Source organism: Chelonoidis abingdonii, chromosome 17 (assembly GCF_003597395.2).
Source record: "Chelonoidis abingdonii isolate Lonesome George chromosome 17, CheloAbing_2.0, whole genome shotgun sequence".
In the NCBI taxonomy this organism is placed as follows: Eukaryota; Metazoa; Chordata; order Testudines; family Testudinidae; genus Chelonoidis; species Chelonoidis abingdonii.
Genome location: NC_133785.1, coordinates 13,169,627 through 13,191,951, shown reverse-complemented (window position 1 = coordinate 13,191,951; position 22,325 = coordinate 13,169,627). Strand labels below are relative to the sequence as shown.

The window sequence follows — 22,325 nt, the reverse complement described above, 5'->3', positions numbered from 1 at the left end:
GTAACAAGAAAAACCTATTTCCCAGCATATCTATTGGTTTAGATGGAGATTATCCTTAATCCTGTTAGTGGTCTCTAAAAATAGCTTCGTTCCCACAATGGAAAACAGGTGGAGTGATACACAGCATGTAAGTGGTTAATGTTTTCATATTGCATAATTTGCACAGAATAACTGTGCTTTTGGGGGAAATAAGCATAATATAAAAAAAATATATGCAGTTTCTAAGAAAGTTAGCTTTCTGCATTAGTTTGATGAGTTTTCTAAATAAATAGTATGGCGTATTCTTGACTTTTTGAAGGGATTAGACTTTGAGCAGTTGAGAGCTGAGGGTTTTGTGTGTGCAATTTCAAATTTTCAGCAAATGTTCCCAACTTGAAGGAATGACATAATTTTCTAACGTCTTTGACACATACAGCTTTACAGGTGAATACCATCACCTGCCTTGCCTATACAGTCCTGTTCTGTCCTTCAAGCTATAGTAGCATTGCATATTCTGCTTCCAGAGGTAAATGCTGCCAAGCTATGACAAGGTGGTCAATGGGGATGTGGCAGTATCTGCCCTCTATCTCCTCACTGATCTTGCTCTGCAAACTATTCAACCCTCGCAAAATTATAAATTGGGGGCGGGGGGAATGAAGGTGGGAATAATCATCGCTGTTACTGTGACAACTCAGTAACGAGGAGACGGTGACAGCTGGCCCGTGGGCTGCAGGAGGGAACTGAGACTGGGTTGGAGGGGGTGGGTGCCTTGAGGCTGTTCCCCTCTCAGTCGTGCATGTGCCCCGGGCGGGGGAGGCCTAAGCCGTTGCTGAAGCAATAGGCCAGGCCTGACTTCCCCCTGTGAACGCTGGGGGCGCTGCGCCTGCTCGCTAAACCTCCCATCCGCAGCGGGCGCGCACACACGTCGGGCGCGCTGCCGGTCGGCCTGTGTTCCGGCAGGGCCTGCGCGGACCTCGGCGCTCGGTGTCGCTTGGCCGGCGGGGACCCGCGCAGGCGGCCATGACCCAGGCAGAGAAAGGTGAAGCGGAGAACGGGAAGGATAAGGAGCGGGAGCAGCGCGGAGCCAAGCGGCCCATCGTCCCTGCCGCCGTGCCCGAGTCGCTGCAGGAGGTGAGCCCCGCTGGGCAGGTTAGACCGCCCGGCCCATCGCCCTGCGGCAGCTCCCCCGGCCGAGTCACCTCAGCCTGCTGTCCTCGGGGCGCAGCTCCCCTGCCCCAGCCCCGTGTCGTCTCGGGAGGCGGGTTCCCTCCTTCCCCCCCCCTCCCCTCTCCCCTCGGGGCGCGGGCCCCCTCCTCCCCCAGTCCCCCTCCGCTCATGTAGCTGGTCCTTTCCACCCCACAGCATTGTGTGTCACTCAGCTGTCTGGTCACCTCTGTTTCTCCCCTGCCGGCTGTTCCTTTCTCCTCTCCACTTTCTCGCAGCTATCCCCTTGCTGCCCCCAGCGCGCCCCCCACTTTCTGCACGAGCAGTTCTCTTCTTTCTCCTCGCATTGCCCCTTCCCCGCTGAACAGGTGCTGCACCCTGTGCTAGCTGTGCCTCCTTCGCCTTGGCAGCTCTGCCTGCATTCTCTGCAGGGAAGACCCCTGAGACGAAAGGGAAAGGGCTGCTCTAGGAATCCAAAGAGATACCTTGTTGCCTTCTCTGGCCAAGACAGAAGAGGCTCAAAGGCAGCTAAATCATCTCATTGTAAAGTTCTTATTTTTAATCTTGTCTAGTTTGGGAAAACTTTAAAATTGTGCTAGGTGATTATTTTTCCCTTCTCAAAGACTTTCCTCCCATGTGGGAAAGGAGCAGGCATCTCTCTTTCTATGGTACCTGGGGTACTTCAAAATATGTGCCGGGGACATCCTCAGAACTGTGTAATTGGCATTGTTAATCTTATCCATGTTATATCCGGAGCAAACATAAGTTATAAGCATCAGTTGTAAAGTTGTTTTGAGATATTAAAAGTTTAGCATCTGCCTGCATTACACACACTTTGGCATCCTGAGACAAAATTTTCCTTTTGTACACTAATGTGAAGCATTTTGTGAGTAGCCCAGCTGGCTGCCTTTTTCCGCCCCTGACTTGCATTTCAGTGGTTTTGTATGTATATAGATTAAGCACTTTGAAATCTTTGGGATAAAAGACACTACTTTATAATGTACATTTCTAACAACAGAGAGGGGGTTCATTTGTAGAAGGTGGCATCTCATTTGAAGACGTGACTGTAAACTCAGGAAGTTATTAGGGAATTATAGGAAGAAGTGGACTACACTTATGGACATGCGTGTAGTATACTACTGTGTATTTCAATGTTTCCAGCAAATACAAAGCAACTTCATTGTTGTGATACATCCTGGATCAACAACTCTGAGAATTGGTAGAGCCACTGACACGCTTCCTGTTAGTACTCCCCATATCATTGCAAGAAGACAGAAACATCAAGGACAGCCTGTATACAAAGATAGTTGGCTTCTAAGAGATGGACTCAATGTAAGTGCCATGTTGTTCAGAAATTGTAACAATTCAAGGCCAGCTAAAATTGAGTATTGGTTGTGAATTGTGGGTTTCCTATTTTCCCTGTTGTTAAATTCAGACATACTTTTCTGAAGAAACACCATGGTGGTTTAAAACTAATGTCAAAAGAATGAAATAAAAGACCATCCAGTAAAAATTGTGACTAAACAACAAAGAAAATATGTTAATAGGCGAAATTTAGGTGAAATTGTTGTTACTGGTGGTCAAGGTTACTGTTGGTATAAGCAGGTGCCACTCTCCTGAAGTTAACAGGATTGCGCAATTTATGCTGTTGGAGCACCTCTGCTTGTTCTGAACACATTAAATGAAAGAATCATATGCACATATTACAAGCTCTTGAACGGATCTTCCTGTTTGCTCCCATCACACATTACATTCACGTTTTGGGAATGGTGATTGGAGTGGAATAAAGTTAAAATCTGATGATTTCATTTGCAGCATATTCATTCAAAATGATGTTTGTAATTTATTTAATATATTACGCAGTATAATCTCTTCTAAGAATATGATTGAATGAGCAAATTTAGTTTAAATAATTTAAATGTACACAGTAGTATTTATAATTTGAGTCTTTAATGTAAATTAATTCACCAAATTAGCATCTTCAATATTTTTAAATTTTATTTTCTGAACAGAGTATTACTTTGGCCTGGTCTACATAGGATGGGGAGCGAGCTAAGTCGGTCTAAGTTACGCAGCTTCAGCTATGAAAATAGCGTAGCTGAAGTGGATGTTCTTCACCATGGTAAGTCAACTACTGACACTCTCCCGTCGACTCTGCCTATGCTTCTCGTGCCAGTGGAGTACCAGAGTCGACGGGAGAGTGCTCGGTGGTCGATTTATCTCTTCTTCACTAGCGTTAATGGAAAGACTCTAATTGACTTCAATTGTGTGTTTGGGCTTGTGAAACAAATATGTTTTTTCCAAAAGTCAGTGTACATCATCTCTTGTCATTTAGTTACTATAGGGATCTCACATATTTTACTGACTGTCAGCTTCAGTATTCATTATACAGAGTTGTATACTTTACCTGTATTTTGAAAGAGAGCTTTTTATGCTTGGTTGTTTTCTTCTTTTTTTTTTTTAGAAACCTGAAAGTACTGAGCAAAGACAAAATGGCCTTAAAATGGTGGACCAAGCAATATGGTCCAAGAAGATGTCAAATGGTGCAAGGCGTATACCAGTGTCACCTGATCAGGTAACTCATTCATAATAGTTAGGTTAAAATGTTCTGTTATACAGTAGTTCAATTTGATATCTTCTAAAGAGTAAAAGGAGAGCAGTTCATGCAACACTAAGCAACAGATGTGCCTTGGCCATACAGAAGAGGAAAGTGCATTCTCAAAATGGGTCTTCAGTATATTTTTCCACTTGTGCATAAAATATGATTGGCAAAATATTTCCTAATAATGCGTGATTTAATTTACATTACAGGCCCGATCATACAACAGACAGATGCGGCCAGCTATTCTAGATCACAGCTCTGGGAACAAATGGACAAATACGTCCCATCACCCTGAGTATCTGGTAGGAGAAGAGGTAGGAATTCACTTTCCCCTTGAAACAAGGTGCTGATATCATCTTTTAATGCAAATATTTAAATTCACAATTTGATACAGTATGTATCAAAAGGCAAGTTATCCTAAATATTCAACAGTAGATAATGATGAAAACTCTAGCTGTGGAGGAGGGGCAAATCCTCTCAAAGAGGCTTCATGACCATTTAGTGTCATTTAGCATGACATGAAAATTCCCTAACCTGGAAAAAAATTAGAGTAAACTATAGTTCTTTTAAGAATCTTTTTCGTATGTTGTTTTCTCCCCATACAAATAAAACATCAATGATTAACGCAAGAAACTTTTTAGTTAGCTGTTAATAAAAGCAATAGGTCAGATCCTCAGCTAGTGTGTAAATTAGCATTTTTCATCAACTAAATTAAACTGTCTCATTGTGTATAGTGTACAGAAAAGGCAAGAAGTCAGTGACCAGATCAGCACAAGGCATCATATGCCACATAATTTGTTCATTGATTATTTTAATACTTCAGAGTGTTTTATTAAGCACTGTTTTTCTCTCTAATCTGGTTTAATACTTGAAATATGTTGCCAACCACTCCATGGGATTATTTCTATTGTTATGCATATTCAGATGATTTCTAGTTTCAGATCTTTAACTACTTACCCATTTTTTTCCTATTCTGTATTTGGATTGTCCAATCATGCTCCCATTGCTGTAGTTGGAAAGATCTTTCCATTTGAGAAGAGGTTACTTTTTAAAAATATTGCAGTAGTATGTAGGGGCCCCAATCCTGGATCAGGGCTAAGTGGTGCACTGTGTATGTGCAATCTGTTGTATCAGCTACCGAACAGAACAAATTGTTAGCATTAATTATTAACCTTTCTTTCCCTTTTCTCTTCAGGCGCTATATGTTAATCCTTTAGATTGTTATAATATTCATTGGCCTATCCGAAGAGGACAGTTAAACCTTCACCCAGGGCCAGGCGGCTCCCTTACTGCAGTACTAGCAGATCTTGAAGTTATCTGGTCGCAAGTAATACAAAAATATTTGGAAATACCACTGAAAGACTTAAAGGTGAGCTTGTGATGACTGTCTGTTCAGCTGAGTTAAGTTTGTACTACACCCACATGGGAAACCTTTTATTTTAACTCCATCTCTTGCATTCTACGGAGAGTTCCAGAAGGTGTCAACTAAAGAACCACCTAAGATATCTTAATCTTGCTGCTGACAAGATCAGCCTTTTGGTAAATTCTGTCCTCCAGTGTGCATAGCTCCCATGGACTTTACTTGGAGTTGTGTGCACTTATCTGAGGGCAGCATTTGGTACTGAAACTTTAAAAGTAAGTTGGATTGTCTTTGAAACTTCAAATTCATAAAATATTTCACTTCATTGTTTTGTGTTCATAGGTTGATTAGAGTTGTTAAGGGACTGAGGTCTAGAATCACAGAGTCTAAGGCCAGAAGGAACCACCAGATCATCTACTCTGACCTGCACATCACAGGCCACCAGCAGCACATCCAGGCTAAACCTTGCTTAATTGTTCTTATTGAGCGGGTGGCTTTTATTGTGTCTGCTGTTTTTAAACATTTCTTAAGCTCCTATAAATACAGACATTGGATACCACATTGAACTCAATTTTTAAATGATGAAAATAAATGTTTTTTTTACATAACCACTCTTTCTCCAGTCATTCTGCTTCTTCTCAGTGCCTTTACATCTGTATTTTTTCAGTAGAATATCATGGGGCATCTAGCATTCTAGCACATATGAAGGAATTATTTTGAACTCTACATTGATTTGAAACTGCCCTTAATTTTCTTTTGTCTTCAGTATTACAGATGCATTTTACTAATACCAGACATCTATAATAAACAACATGTGAAAGAACTCGTACATATGATCCTAATGAAGATGGGCTTTTCAGGTAAAAGTGCATAAGTGAGCATTTAATATTAATTTGTATAGCTTAAGGATTTTTTTAAAGGTATCTGATTTCTGAGCCTGACCTGCTTTCTATTCTGAGACTGGTACCCCTGGCCTCTTGCCAGTCACTATTGCAACTCTTGTGTCTCTTGGCAGGGCTAAGTAGTAGGCCAGCATTACCGCAAGTTACTCATGCTCTTTGTTTACTTGTTAAAAGACCAAACTGATCACTTCAGGTGAGGCTTGTTCCCCACCAACCTACACAAAGTAAATCATAAAGCAGCTCTTGAATTGGGATATCTTGCATGGTAACAGACTGATGTCTGAAGCCTCAGTGCCATCTTATTGCTATTGCATTTTAGTGATGGATGAAGTGTCAATGCAAACCCCTTCAGGGTTTCAAAGAAAAGGTCTATATAAATGCAAGGTGCTGTTGTTCTCCATTTCACTGATGGATTGTACAAAAGTAGTATCTGGATGACCTAAATATTTACACTCAAAGCAGGGGAAGATTTTTATAAACATTTTTTAAAGTAAAGTACATTGATTTTTGAACTGTTGAATTGTTTGCTCTTTAATGTTTTTTTTTCCCCTAGTTTGAAAGTGCTTTCTTTTTATAGGAAATAGGGAAATTTAATTCCCTTTCAGTTCATAAAGCCAACAAACTTTCTATATAATGTGGTGGGGGTTTTTTGAAAGTCCAAGACTCGCTTTGTGTCACATTATATTTTGTTTATTAGAGTTACCATAATACTGGCAGTGTAAATTGCTGTATGAACATAGTGCTTAAGTTTAAACTTATCAAACAGTCCTTGCAGGAGCCAGAAAATCCACTTCTGTGTTAGGCACTTAAAGCTCTTAAATAGATTTGAAAGATCAAAAGAAAGACCTAGAAAGTAGAAGCAAATAAGTTTTATACAATAGTTAACATACTAAATGATAAAATGTGGTTAGTTGCAAGCCATTAGAGCAGGGATTCTCAAACTGGGGGTCGTGACCCCTTAGGGGCTTGCAAGGTTATTACATGGGGGGGGTTGCGAGCTGTCAGCCACCACCTCCAAACCCTGCTTCACCTCCAGCATTTATAATAGTGTTAAATATAAAGTGGTTTTAATTTATAAGGGGGTCGCACTCATAGGTTTTCTGTGTGAAAGATGTCACTAATACTAAAGTTTAAGAGTCACTGCATTAGACCATATATGTATCTATATCTCCTTGTGTACCTTTTATGTTTAATATCCTTTATTGTTTATGATTCCTGAGCATTCTCTCAGGAACAAATAGTTTCTTCTTCCTTGCTGGACAGCAGTAGTATGAACTTGCTTAGCCTTTTCTGTATCTGATAAAGAACGTTCATTAAGATAAAAGGAAGGGACCTTCTATCTGAAAGGTTTAAGTGGGTGGGAGGAAAAGAACCAGCAGAAGAAATACATGTATATGAATTAAATTGATTTACTGCTTCTTAGTAAGATGAAATAGCCAGTTAGGTCCCTTCCTCACTTTACAGGTGTTTTCTAACTCAGACCTGTAGCTTTTGGTTAGAAGGTCTTACTCTTAGGGTTGCATACCCTAATGAGGAGAATACTACATGTTTAATGGTATGTGGAAAGAAAAAATGTTCGTTCTTTGACTGTAAAGGCTTATGTCTACACTGTAATGCATACAGGAAAAAGTAGCAACATACAAGAGGCTGAGAGACATTTTTTTTCAATTCTTCCAAACTTTCTTCCTGTTCCTCCAAGCCTGTTTGATGACGACAAAGTTTAAAAAAATTAAAGCCTCCATTTTTAGTTTTTCTTTGGCTAAGTCTGACGGATTGAACAGTGTATGTTAGGGTGCATGAGTATGAAACACTGGAAAGTTATAGAAGTTAAAATATCAACATCTCCACTTGAGGGTGCCATTTCCTAAACATTAACACAGTGTTGAGCTGAACTAATTACTGAATGTAACTACTAAACTCTGTGTCTTCTATTTAAAAGGCCTACATTTAAATTTAGTCCTTATATGTTGGTCTACAAACTACTTGCCTAAAATGAGCAATTCTCTTCCTTCAGAGTTCAGAAGAAGGGGATTTGAAGGGAGTCTTTGTTTAGTACTCTACAAGTAAAGTGTATGGCGGGGGTGTAAACATGAAGAAAATGTTTGTGAGGGATGAAAATGGGTTGAAGGGGATGCACAGGAGCATGGTATCAAACCTGGTTTATCCATTTAAAGAACTTACTCAAAACTTAAAAAGGAAATGACTGGATTAAAACCAAAAATGGGAGAAAAATGCCTTCCCTATGTGACAGAGACCCATTGGTGCTCACTACTCTGTGCCAGCAACTCTTGTCAGGCCTGACGTACTCAGTATACGCCAATTCACTGTTGTCGTAATCTGTGTCTAAAAGGTGTCATGTGAGGTTTATGCAAACTGGTAACATGCTGATTATAAGAGTTTTAAATACATACTAGAATTATGTTCTTTAAATGTGTTTGGCAAGCAATGTATAAACCTAGTCAGCCTTAAACAAAGGAATACGTATTTGTATGTCTCACCAGCCTGATCGTCAGGAAGGGACAAGGAAGGTACATTTACAAACAAGATAAACATAGCTATCAATTTAGCAAGAGGGTTAGATAGCCTTTTAACTATCACAATGAGAGAAGACTGCAAAAATTAACAGTTCCGTGGTGGAAACAGCAAGCAGAGTCCTCAGCATGGCTTCTTGCCTTCTGAAGCAAAGTTATTGAATTTTGGAAAATATAAGCAAGGACAGGAAGCCATTTTAGCATCCATCACTTGAGGGAATGAAGGGGCCAGAGTTTGTGAAATCACAGAACTTTGATCTTTCAGGTAAGAGGGCTGAAATCTCTGGGATCTGAGTATAGGTGAGAAAACCGCTTAGGCAAAGATTGTAACGTGCTGAAATGGTTTTAGAAGCATATTTTTACTTTTGTTTATTTGTAACCATTTCTATCCTTATTCCTATTTGATTTTACTTAAACCTAAGACTTTTTGTTAGCAAATGTTTTACTATAAAGCAGTGCAGTGCTTTGATTTAAATAAGTTTCTCGAACCCCAGTTAAAGTAATGAGCTGCTGTTTACTTTCTTTTTAAAGGAGCAGAAAACTTAACTTCTATGACTGTTCCAGGAGAGGTGGACACCACAGGGCAGACAGTTTGGAGAAATTTGGGGCTGGGGGAATGTTGGGCTCACCCTGCAAAAAGTAACTGGGTGGTGGAAGCCAAGGTGTGACCTGCATGCTTGTAGGCTGGCTGTTGGTCTCAGGGCCGTGAACCACAGCAGCTTAGCACTTAAGGCACTCAGGGTTGCAGGATAGTTGGTGACATGACCCCCTCCAGGTCTGGGTTGAACCTCAAAGTGTCACATCCTGCTACTGGTAATTGAAGCCCTTTAATACCCACTACAAAATTAAGGTTAATGTTAGGTCCAGATTCTTTCCGAAACCCATAAAAGCAAGGAAATTTTCAATGTAGACGTCCACTTCATCCTTAATTTATCTTTCCCAAAGGCTTAAAAGTTCTCTTCACCAGTGGGAAGGTGAAAAATTTTCCTGGCAAATGTGGCTGTTTTGCACAATTTAAACTTTCAATACAGGATTAGGACCTCAGTGTTACATATTTTAAAAATCTACTATGCAAAAACTAAGTATTTACTTTTTTTTTTAAATGTCTGGAGCTTGGTTTAAAACCAGACTTAACCTTCCTCTCATATTTTTAGGTATAGTGGTCCATCAGGAGTCTGTCTGTGCTACTTTTGGAAGTGGCTTAGGTAGTGCATGTATAGTAGACGTAGGCGATCAAAAGACAAGTGTTTGCTGTGTAGAGGATGGAGTTTCACACCGTAACACCCGGTAATTTTTTCTTTATGAGCAGAATTACTACAAAACTACTAATGAGGGTGGGATGGAGATGTTTTATCTTACATTACTTGTTTTTAAAGTAAAAAGGATTTATTAGTAGATATGCATAAGGGCAACACCTTATTAGTGTGGTTAATTGTATTTTGGTTTAATACTTAGGACTTTCACAACAGGAGCATCCCATTCTACTGTATGATCCATATTAGAGAGTTCTTGCTTCTGTAAAGAGAGTGGGAGCTGGCCCTATGTGCTGTGTAAACTGTGTGAACAGTATTGTCCATGGTCATTTTTAGGCTGATACATAATGTTAGCTCTGGGCAAAGTGAATAAATTAATGTTCACCTGTTTCTTTCTCTTTTTTTTTTTTTAGGTTGTGCCTTGCATATGGTGGATCTGATGTATCAAGGTGTTTTTACTGGCTTATGCAGCGAGCTGGGTTTCCTTACAAGGATTGTCAGTTAGCTAATAAAATGGACTGCCTTCTCCTTCAGCACTTAAAAGAGACATTTTGTCATTTAGACCAGGTGGGGAAAAAGTCTTAAGCTTAAGTTGTTGATTCTGCATGACAGTTTTTGGAACAATGATTATTTTGTCTTCCTGAGTTGGGTGAGGATTTTCTTGTGCATTATTAGTAATTAATTAATTCTCCATTAATATAAAGTATACTTAAAAGGCTTCTAATGTTAGTATCCAGTTGTAGCATTAAATGACTTTGCAATATTTGTGCTTAAAACATTTCACTGTCCTATAACTATGATACCAGGCAGTTGTATCTAAAAATGTATATTTGCACATATACATCTCAAAAGGTGTTTGCCATTTCCACATTTAAGAAATCAACAAAAGTTTAAAACACTTCCAACTCCACATATTTTTCCTGGAGTTCAAAAACACAAGCAGAGATTTTCCTTTGAAAAGATGGAGGGGTTGGTGTAGCCACTTTACAACTTAGATTTATGGCTCAGATAACACACATTACATTATTTTTTTACACTTTGGCCTGTAGTTAAAACATGCATGTCTGACATGGTTTGTCTTCTTGATATTGCTTGTCTTTGAGAGATGGAAGCAGAAACCTATAGGAATTTCTTTGATTAGCTTTAATATTTTATAACACCACTAACTAAACATATTCACTGTTATGTTTCCAAACATTCTGGCTATAACATACTTGTAGCTATGTCTTAATTTTCAGTAAAGGTGCAAACAAGTTAAAATAATTTTATTAATATAATTTTTGCATCACTATTGAGGGCTTCCCACAGCAAGCTTTTTCTGAGCTCCTTCCATATGGTTCAGTTAATCCTCTGGGTTGTTGAGTCACATAGTTCCCATGTTCCTACAACAGGATCCGCTAACATGAGATTCCACTACCCAAGCACAGCCATGTTGACTTCAGTGGGAATCTGCATGCAGAAAGGGCTGCATTAGCAGATCCTGTTGCAGGACAAAGGCTTTGGAAAACAAGAATACAAACAAAATTCAGATTCATAAGTGAGTTTAATTATTTTTTTTGTCTTGATGAATACAAGTAAAAAGCTTTGAGATAGTAATCTTAGACTGTACAGAATTGATTACCTTTGTTGCCATATTCCATTAAAAATAGGATATTTCTGGACTGCAAGACCATGAGTTCCAGATTCGTCATCCAGACTCTCCAGCCTTATTATACCAGTTCCGATTAGGGGATGAAAAACTGCAGGTAAATTCAAAATGTGTGCGCACAATAATAAAACCTGGTGACAAAGTCAGGCTGGACAGCTGCAAGAGGATACTTAAAGGCTGATATATTAGCCCTAGAATGTTACAAGCCCTTTTTCCTGTCAGTGAAGAAGGGGTTACCTCAGGTCAATCAGGGACACCTGAATCCAATTAAGGGCTGCCTGAGGCCTTTAAAAAACCCTCCTCTGGGGAGAGCAAAGGAGAGAGAGAGGCACGCGCGCGCGCTAATGGCAGCAGGGGAATAGGCTGTTCCAGGATGAGAGGCTGTGCTTCTTCCCATAGGGAAAACAACCAAACCTGAGTGCCTGCTAGGGGAAAGACTGACACTCCAGGGCAACCAACTGGATGATACCTTGCTCCAGCGAGGGGGGCAGCGAAAGATACCCCCCTAGGGTTTTTGTTCAAGAGACTGTTTCCTTTTGTTTGGTGGAAAATCACCCCTGAAGCCAACCCTCAGGCCTACCCTGAAAATACAACCAAGGGAGCACAGACGGGGGAAGGCATACCCTGGCTGAGTGGGGCTGATTACCCCAGGCCTACCATCACAACTGGGGGGAAACACTAAGTCTGGCAAGAGAAAAGAGGTGCCTTGTCACAGCTTTAAGAATGGCCATACTGGGTCAGACCAATGGTCCATCTAGTCCAGCATCCTGTCTTCTGACAGCAGTCAATGCCAGGTGCTTCATAGGGAATGAACGGAACAGATAATCATCATGTGATCCATCCCCTGTCTCCCATTCCCAGCTTCTGGCAATAATATACTGAGGACTCATACCTGTCACTACCCTTCCACTGTCCCATATGCCCCATTGTCCAGTACTCCATAGAATGCCTTACTAAGCTGCCTCTTACTGTGTCACATTTTACTGGATGTACCCTACAAAGGTTGTATGCTTTAACAGTATTTATGGGCACTTGGTTAAAAACTGTTAAAATCAATTTGCTACAGATTGAAGCATCTCTAATGCATCACTGGTGACCACCTCATTACCTCTCTGGCTTATGGCAAATACCAATTAAGTATCTGACATGTCCTCGTATCTGTGGACCTACTTTCTATACTTGATGACTGCTGATACCAGTTTTTTTTCATGTCTCACTACTATGACTTTTTGTAACACACTTGCAATGCTGATGAACGCTAGTTGACAGTCTGATACCACATTTAAAATATATAAAATATGCATGCGTACGTACGTGTGTTTGTGTTTTTTGTAATGGCTTACAACTCTTTTTAAAGAGGACTCAGATACTTCTCCCAGTTAAAAGGCTATTTGAAACAAAATAGTAATCTGTTGATTCTGAGGCATGAGACACTTAACAATTGTAAATCCATTAAAAAATATTAGGCTTTGTTTTAAAAAGAATATTTCTTAATGGACAAACATTGAACTTGAAAAATATTTGTTTAAACAGAAGATTGTATTAAACTTTTTCATCTTTCACTACCCAGGCTCCGATGGCTCTGTTTTATCCAGCAACTTTTGGAATTGTTGGGCAGAAAATGACATCTTTGCAACACAGGTCACAAGGTGACCCAGAGGATCCTCATGATGAACATTATCTATTAGCTACCCAAAGTAAACAAGAGCAGGTGTGTTAATGTTTAGTCACAGAAAACTACCATTTACCCAGGAGTTAATATAATTATTGCCTCAGTGTGTTTCTCCCACCATTGAAAAGAAGCCATCTCTTAGTTGAGAGATGTCAGCTGTTCTGTGTCCAAAGCATTACAGAACAGGCTTTAGGCAGGGAGGTGAAGAATAACTATCCACTGGAGACAAAGGAGGCAGCTTATATAGGGCAAAATGTAATTGCCCATCTTAGAATTTGGCCAAATACTGAAGCTAACGCAGTTTTGCAGAAATTGCCATGGAGTTTTTACCAACTACACCTACTCAGGATTTCTGTGTTTTACATCTCATCTGAAAGGCAGCATCTTTAGCATGCTTTGTAATAATTATAGAAGGTTATTTTTATAATTATATGCTAAATGTCACTCTTGGCCTGAGTAAAGGAGATATTCTGCACATCTTTTTGTAGTAAATGAAATCTCTCAATTTGCATTTCTTTTCTTTTTCACAAAGACGTATTAAAAAACCTTTTTACAGTGAATTTTGAATAATTTAAATTATTATACAGCATGTGAAGCACTTCATAAATATTAGATAATGGGAATAATTAAAAATGCACAAATCCTTTGTAAATATAAAACTTATACGGGGTAAAAAAATTAGCTGATTTGTAGCAGGCAAATGTATAGGATTTTGTATTAATTGAAGGCAAATCTACAGAGTTTTTGTACTATTAAAACTGGGTTTAGACAATGTAGTGGGAATAATGACTTGTCTACACTTGAAACACTATGATGGCATCGCTGCAGCACTGCGGTCTAGACACTATCTATGCTAACAGGAGGGGTTCTGTCAGTGTAGGTCGGGGTTGGCAACCTTTCAGAAGTGCTGTGCCGAGACTTCATTTATTCACTCTAATTTAAGGTTTTGCATGCCAGTGATATAGAAAGAGATCTTCTAAAAATGTTAAAATATATGTCTATAATATATAACTAAACTACTGTTGTATGTAAAGTAAATAAGGGTTTTAAGATGTTTAAGAAGCTTCATTTAAAATGCAGAACCCCCCCGGACTGGTGGCCAGGACCCGGGCAGTGAGAGTACAACTGAAAATCAGCTCGTGTGCTGCCTTTGGCATGCGTGCCATAGGTTGCCTACCCCTGGTGTAGGTAATCCACCTTTCCGAGAGGCAATAGTAAGGTCAACAGGAGAATTCATCCATCAACCAAGCACTGTCTACATGGGGCTTTAGGTCTGTTGAAGTGTGTCACAAATCCGACCTAGTTTTCTAGTGTAGACTAGGTCTAAATTAAACTGATATAAGCACCTCTTATACAAGCATAACTGTATCCACACTAAGGGGTTATACTGCTTTAACTATGTGTAGATAAACTCCTATAGATAAAACTTCTATATTTGTAGAAACGACATTATGATTTTCTGCCATGATACCCATTTGAAATGTTTGATGGACTTCAAAAATGAGGTTTTTTTTTTAAAAGTTGTGGTTTAGAATAATACTTGTATATGGTGGAAATGCAACATTCAACAGTTCTTTTTGGTAAGCTAAAAAGAAGCAAAAGAAAAATTAGTCCTATGTTATTTGAGTCATTAGAACACTGTTCCTATGCCAAAGCAACCTGTGAGGATTTGAAATGAATTTTTTAAATTAATAAAATTAACTTACTAATTTATTTTGTTTTTAAGTCTGCAAAAGCTACAGCTGATAGGAAGTCCATGTCCAAGCCTGGTGGATTTGAGGGAGACTTGCGTGGCCAGTCCTCAGACATTTCAGAGAGGATTTATCCACAAGAAGTGGAACTGGGATCCTCTCAGAGTGATTGTATAATAGCTGGAAATGAGTCTGAGGAACCCCTAGCAGCACACATGTCCAGGAAAACTGCTATATCCCAGTTTGAAGGCAAAGCACTAGGCCTTGACAAAGCCATTCTTCATAGTATTGACTGCTGTGGTAAGAACTACATTTGCATAATACTGTAATTAGATCCCAATCACTTGGTCCAAATTCATATCAAATTCCAACATCTTTCATTACCTTATAGAAACTAGAATTCTCTCCTTTAGCTTTGTTGTCTAGAAAATAAATTGCTGTACTGTCATAAAGCACTGGAAATGAGAGAGCCCATTTTTGTTAAATATCTTCATGCTGTTAGTAACTGATAAATGTCTGCTCCTATAATAACTTTCACTAATCCTAACTACTTTGACTTTTATGCAGTTTTTCATAATCCAAGTTTAGGTAGTATTAGCACTTCAGTTTTGTTTATTTCATGTTTATACACTCCTATCATTCCAGCCTCTGATGATACCAAAAAGAAGATGTATAGTTCTATCTTAGTAGTGGGAGGAGGTCTGATGTTTCATAAAGCTCAAGAATTTCTTCAGCACCGAATTCTCAACAAAATGCCTCCTTCTTTCAGAAGAGTTGTTGAAAATGTAGAAGTCATTACAAGACCTAAGGTATGATGATAATGAAGCTGAATTAGTGAACTATTCATAGACTGTTTGGAATCTAAAGGTTTAAAAAATAAAATAAAAATTATTTCAAACTATCACAGTTCAGTTACATGCCTTATGGGAGATCTGAGATCAGATTGTTTTTTCAGATCACTATACTATGAGCTTCCACTACAGATATATGTATCTGGAGGTAGAATGACTAGTTATAGTAGCTTTACAATTGATAGATTATCGCTAATTGCTTCTTTCAGAATAAGAAACTTAACCAACAGCTAGTAAAGTTAGTTTTAGGAAAAGGGACTCGGAGTGGCCATGAGGAATATGGTGAAAGATAACTAATCCTGTCTGCTTGTCAGTAACTTGAGTTGACATTAGCAAAGGAGGAGGAGTAAGAAATATAACAGGATGCATAGTATTGAGTGTAAATAATATTTGGCATTAATCATCTAAATTTCTAAAACCAAACTATTTAAGTATTCAATAGTTTTACTCATGGGGCTTGATTTTCCTTGTTGATACACTGTAAAATCAGTGACTTCCAAGTTCCTTAAGTTAAACATGGGGAAAATACTTAGAGTTATTACACAAAAATGTTGGGGGAAATTGTTGGCCTGATTTTCAAAGGTGCTGAGTGAACTTTCATTAAATTAAATGGGAGCTGCCGGTATTTAGTACTTCTGAAAATCAGATCCGTAATTTTTATGCAATCCTTGTTCTTAATTTTAGGATATGGATCCACGCTTGATTGCATGGAAAGGCGGTGCAGTTTTGGCCTGTCTGGATACAACCCAGGAACTATGGATATATCAGCGAGAATGGCAACGCTTTGGTGTCCGAATGTTACGGGAGAGAGCTGCATTTGTGTGGTAATCTAACAAGATTAGAATGGAACCTCAATTTAATTGAATATTACTTTTCAAAATTATCCTGTTGTCCAAAGCAAGCTCATTTCTCCTGCTTGTGGTTTGAGACTTTTTTTTTTTTTTTTTTAATGTGCTGGTTTTTGAGAAGAACCTGAATTAGGTGCCAAAATCCTACTGAGTCAAAAGGGAAGTAAGTGCCTAAAATGCATGGGCAACTTTAAAAATCCCAGTTTTTGGCTTTTTACATACAGATTCTGTGCATATGGGTGCTCCTGCTTTATCCAAATAAATTATAAACAGTTATGTCACAAGTGAAACTTAACGCTGCACATCATTGAAAAGCTATGTATAAAACAATAAAGTGGCATATAGACATACCTGCGTTTGTAAATAAGTAACATTATACTGAGTGATTTGGTCTTAATTTTAGAAGCAGTAAGTCTAGACCTGGAAGCTTTTAAAGGAAAATTGTGGTGCTTCTTAATAGGACTGATTTAAAATGTAATATAAAACCATTAAGACCAGAACCCTGTGTAAAAGTGAAATTAAGTACCATTGAGGAACAAAGTAAGTATCTTTACACAGCTTTTTCCTTCTGTTTGATCTTCATGAATTTTATTTAACGCAATATTAATGCTCACACTTCTGTCGTTCTTTAGAAAAGAATCCATGTAATAAGTTTTTGTCCGTATAAATATACAAAGTTCTGGTGGTTACAAATACTTGGATAAGTTTAATGCAAAATATGGAAAAAATAAACACAAGATACTAAACATTTAACAGGGATGATGATATGTGTAACACTAAAACGAGTAGCAGCTTACAGTTACTCTTCCTAGTGGTGGTTTCTCTTCCAGAATCTATGCTAACTTCAAAGAGAAAAAGACCATTTCTCTATGACAATTGAAGCTGTGTTTTACCTATTTTCTTGCATGTTTTCACTGTCAGGAAGACTTGTCAACATCCAAAACCACCGACAGTTATTGGCTCCTCCCTCTCCCCCCTTAAAAATATCCCCAAAACACTGCATCTGAGTCAGCACACCCGTGTTTAGCGCTATCACAGTAAAAGCAGCAGGAGCTCACCTTTGACAGATAGCCCTTATTCACACAGAAGGATGGAGAGGACCATGAAGCTGAAATGCTTCTCACTACTATCCACTGCTTAGACAGGCAAAAAAGATTTACACTAACTGTAAAAAGTCAAATGTTATCTGAAGTGACAATTTTGAAATCTCCAGCTCACCCACAGTAATACCACCCCGCTATTGTTAATACCACCCCGGAACTATTTGGTGGCAACATTCCGCATTATGGGGGAATATGCCCAGACCATTCCTGCACTGCTAGTGCTTAGTTTGTTGTGGCTTATCCCACCCTGTCTGTTATAACAACCAATGCTAGACTATAAATATAAACATCATAGGGATACTTCCAGCATTTTAGTGACTACCAAGGAGGCATCTTTTTAAAAAACAAAAGAAAAATTGTTTAAGAGCTAATTTTCTTAAAAGTGTTCTGGGAAAATGCATTAATGTTAAAACATTGGTGTAATCTTAAATCAAAAGCAGTGAGCTATATCTGTGTACCTTTCCTGTACATTTGTTGCAGAGAGCTGAAGACAGTCTATCTCTGACTTTTTTTCGTCCCAAGCTACTGGAAGCATAACCAAGGAATACCCAATCTGGTATCTTTGTCTAAGTTAAATATTGTTGCTAGTTTTGCTGTAACAAGAAGGGTCCACAAATCTAACTGTATAAAACAATTATTTAATTTTTATAAATGTGGTAGCTGAACTGTATTACAGAAAATGTACATATTTACAGAGATTATATTTGGATTTGATAGTCTTCAACTGGGTTCTGAACAATAAACATTTCATGATTCCATATGGTCATCAGTGAGGGCTGACTTGTAAATATGGCAGATGATTTCATGAACCAAACAGGAGTATTAATGGCCTATCCAGTTGTTCCCTTCTTTTAGTCAGTCAGGGTGGGAAACAAGTGTTGCTTCTTAAATACACTTAAGTTCCTTAGCAGTTGAGCATCAGACACTCCAAGAAGAGAACTGCTATAACTATTATATAAATGTATTAAATCCTTTATTTACACTACAAAACTTACTCAGACACAAATTTATCATATAGGAGTATAATAATCTTGTAGCATTAACAGTCCAGAGGAGGACATGAAGTTTTAGTTACAATTAAATCCAATAAGCAGATCAAGGGAAAAAACCTGCTAACGTGCACAAGATAAATTTAAACAACCTATGAAACACAGAAAATGGTAATTTTTCTCCTCTCATCAGAAAGTGATTCAAGATATTTTCCCTTCATGTTTTAATTTATCTGTTTTTCTCCTTTTTTAGAATGTGTTTTAAACATAAGACCAAATCATGCCCCAAAGGCTATAGGGCCATTAATTTTTTAAAAGTTTGTTTTATTTTCCAAATACAATATGGTAACAATGATAATTCCATATCAAATTGACAATACCTATCTTTTCATTGTATACTCTTTTCTGTAATTCTAAAAACTAGCTTTATAATTAAATGACTATCTTTAAGTATTTCTTCATAATTATATAAAGGAGTTTATAGTTCACTGGTGAATGGGTGGCTACCTCTCCTATGTAGACTTTTATCGCTTCAGTTTCTCTTAACTGATTTTTGCCCTGATCCTGCAATTAAGCAGTGAAAAGGCTGAAAGTAAAGCTTGTTTTATCCAGAATTAATTTCACCAAAGCAAACTCATTTCAAATCCATCAAGTGCCTTACAAAATCATATTCAACTGCTGCTGAGACCGTTCGATATTGTAGAACGTAATATATTGTATTCCTCAGTTTGTATACATTTGGTGGTAGGGCTCTAACCACATACTAATTTTCTATTTGTGCCATGGGCCTACCTATTTGAACTAGAAAGATCTCTACAAAAGATGTCAATGTCCTTCATAAGACAATATTTTGGACAGCTGTTGAGCGCACTTGGGAGAGTGTCCTTTGAATTTATTTCATTAAAAGAAACCACCATGTATTTGTGCAGAGAAGATATATTTTTCATATCACTGCAGAAGAAGTTAAATGCAAGAGTGAACATACACTCAGTGTTGTTTTTGTGGTTTCTTATGCTTTCATGGCAAACAGCATCACAATCAGTAATGCTATAGCTTGAGCTGAGGAAAATTATCTTATCTGCAATTTCTTTCTGAATAGCAAGCCATTGTACTGGGCCTTTTTCAGCAATTCTCCTTTTCTGCCACACATCGATAATGACATCACTTTGACAGTGTTTTTGCAGAAATTCAGCAAAAGCCAGGACTGTATGCTGAAAACACACTTCTTTTGGATAGATAACCAGTACTTTAACCGGTTGTTGTAGCTCTGCATGATGGAAAAATATTTTCTTTGTATCTGTTAATTAAAAAAACCATATACTGTGTTGAATTTAAACATTTTTAGCAGCAAATAAAATCAACATTTGAATGACTTCCTAAACTAGCTAGGGAGGAGTTATGTACTTGTAAAAAAAAAAAAAAAAAAAATTTATTCCAGAAGGTTCATTTTTAAAAGGTTATATTATGCAAGTCAATCACTAAATCAAGGGCCTGGCAACCTTTGGCCCGCGGCCCGCCAGGATAAGCAGCCAGGCCAGTTTGTTTACCTGCCACGGCCACAGGTTCAGCTGATCATGGCTCTCACTGTCTGCAGTTCGCTGCTCCAGGCTAATGGAGGCTGCAGGAAGCTGCAGCCAGCACATCCCTTGGCCTGCACCGCTTTCCTGCAGCCCCCATTGGTCTGGAGCGGCAAACTGCAGACAGTGGGAGCCGCGATCGGTTGAACCTGCGGACTCAGCAAGTAAACAAAGTGGCCCAGCCTACCGGGATGCTTACCCTGATGTGCCACATGCCAAAGGTTGCTGATCCCTGTACTAAATCAACTCTCATTTTGACTCCCAAACACCATCTACTAGGAAACTGCTGACACTGGAAGGAACAGTCAGTTTCACACATACAGAAGGGGAAGAGACTGTCTAAGAAGGAGTATGGCAGAAAGAGATCTAGGAGTCATAGTGGACCACAGGCTAAATATGAGTTAACAGTGTGATACTGTTGCAAAAAAAGCAAACGTGATTCTGGGATGCATTAACAGGTGTGTTGTAAACAAGACACGAGAAGTCATTCTTCCGCTCTACTCTGCGCTGGTTAGGCCTCAACTGGAGTATTGTGTCCAGTTCTGGGCACCACATTTCAAGAAAGATGTGGAGAAATTGGAGAGGGTCCAGAGAAGAGCAACAAGAATGATTAAAGGTCTTGAGAACATGACCTATGAAGGAAGGCTGAAAGAACTGGGTTTATTTAGTTTGGAAAAGAGAAGACTGAGAGGGGACATGATAGCAGTTTTCAGGTATCTAAAAGGGTGTCATCAGGAGGAGGGAGAAAACTTGTTCACCTTAGCCTCTAATGATAGAACAAGAAGCAATGGGCTTAAACTGCAGCAAGAGAGATTTAGGTTGGACATTAGGAAAAAGTTCCTAACTGTCAGGGTAGTTAAACACTGGAATAAATTGCCTAGGGAGGTTGTGGAATCTCCATCTCTGGAGATATTTAAGAGTAGGTTAGATAAATGTCTATCAGGGATGGTCTAGACAATATTTGGTCCTGCCATGAGGGCAGGGGACTGGACTGGATGACCTCTCGACGTCCCTTCCAGTCCTAGAATCTATGAATCTATGAAATTAGTCAGTGGGTCCCCATGAACCAATGCTGAAAAGAGACTGACAAAACAGTTTTACTACTACGAGACAGTACAGGTTCCATTGTGTCCCAGTCACCTTTCTGTAACAGTGCTGGAAACAGTTTTGTGCCATTTAATATAAAACTCTCCTCACTCTGAAAACGTCAATGTTAATTTTCAGAACTCAATGCTATAGAATTATTTTTTTGGCTAATTTAGTTCCTCGTTTTGAGGATGTGGTTTAAAATTGTCTTGCTGACAATAGATGGAGTTTTTTTTTTCCAGATTCATGCATTTGTTTCTACTTGATGGCCATGATTTCTAAAGCAAAGGAGAGAGGAAGTGTAATAAAACAGTGCTGAAATAAAGTGCATGCTGCTTACACAATGAGTATCCAAGAGCTAGTCTAGGTATTTGTCAAATGGTATAATCTCCAGCTAAAACCAAAGATGATCACTTTAGTAAGAGCCATATCCCCAATTTTGTTTCTCTGTATTTTAGAAACTTAATTCTAGTAGGCGAGGTATAGGGTGGAAACTAGGAAGTCTAAGAGGGAAATTAGCCAAAGAACCTCTCAGTATAGCTGAAGCAGGAAGATTACATGAAAATGGGTGGGTTTGCTGAACTACCCAAGAGCTAAGAGGGAGGATTTGAGGAGAACAAAGCCATTGCAGAGACATTAAATGGTTTCTTTGCTTCATTCTTCACCACAGAGGATGCTGGGGAGATACCTACTCTTTTCAGATAATAAAGATGAGATGCCGTCTAAAACCAAGGGGTTAGGAGGTGCTGAGCAAACTAAGATGAGCAGCAAAAAATTACCAGGTCCTGATGAGCAAAGAGTTCTGAATGAGGATTCAAGGGGCTAACAAAAAATAGGTCCGAGGTACTGTATCAGAAGACTGGAGGGTAATAAAATGGTGTGCCTATTGTGACCGACCCAGACCAGTAGGATGCAGGAGTCTGGTAGAGGGCAAATATACTGGTTACTGGATGAGTAGTTTTCTGTTCCCTGAGTGACCAGAGCAGGGGCTGCACTAGAGTAATCAGGAACCTGCTAGAACCAATTAAGGCAGACAGGCTGATTAGATCACTTGCAGCCAATCAAGGCA

At 38.9% G+C, this 22,325-nt stretch overlaps 2 protein-coding genes across 5 annotated transcripts in view; one reads left to right on the top strand and one right to left on the bottom strand.

The window, feature by feature from the left end:
- The first annotated feature begins 903 nt into the window (after window positions 1-903).
- The window catches only part of ACTR8 (actin related protein 8), a 24,374-nt gene continuing 2,952 nt past the window's right edge, over window positions 904-22,325 (top strand). For 2 of the 4 annotated variants that reach the window (XM_032794305.2, XM_032794302.2), the window contains exons 1-13: window positions 934-1,110; window positions 2,305-2,475; window positions 3,608-3,718; window positions 3,955-4,059; window positions 4,941-5,114; window positions 5,872-5,965; window positions 9,693-9,825; window positions 10,205-10,358; window positions 11,441-11,536; window positions 13,010-13,150; window positions 14,838-15,102; window positions 15,448-15,611; window positions 16,338-16,477. In XM_032794305.2, coding sequence (XP_032650196.1) covers window positions 1,000-1,110; window positions 2,305-2,475; window positions 3,608-3,718; window positions 3,955-4,059; window positions 4,941-5,114; window positions 5,872-5,965; window positions 9,693-9,825; window positions 10,205-10,358; window positions 11,441-11,536; window positions 13,010-13,150; window positions 14,838-15,102; window positions 15,448-15,611; window positions 16,338-16,477 — 1,859 coding nt within the window. In that variant the 5' untranslated portion in view covers window positions 934-999. Of the gene's footprint in view, window positions 1,111-2,304; window positions 2,476-3,607; window positions 3,719-3,954; window positions 4,060-4,940; window positions 5,115-5,871; window positions 5,966-9,692; window positions 9,826-10,204; window positions 10,359-11,440; window positions 11,537-13,009; window positions 13,151-14,837; window positions 15,103-15,447; window positions 15,612-16,337; window positions 19,967-22,325 lie in introns of those variants that run through there. The other 2 variants (XM_032794304.2, XM_032794303.2) reach the window with 2 other exon arrangements.
- Window positions 19,251-22,325, bottom strand: part of IL17RB (interleukin 17 receptor B) — a 21,125-nt gene continuing 18,050 nt past the window's right edge. The window contains 2 exon segments of the mRNA XM_032794311.2: window positions 19,251-19,285; window positions 19,288-19,890. Of these exon segments, the coding sequence (XP_032650202.2) occupies window positions 19,251-19,285; window positions 19,288-19,890 (638 nt within the window).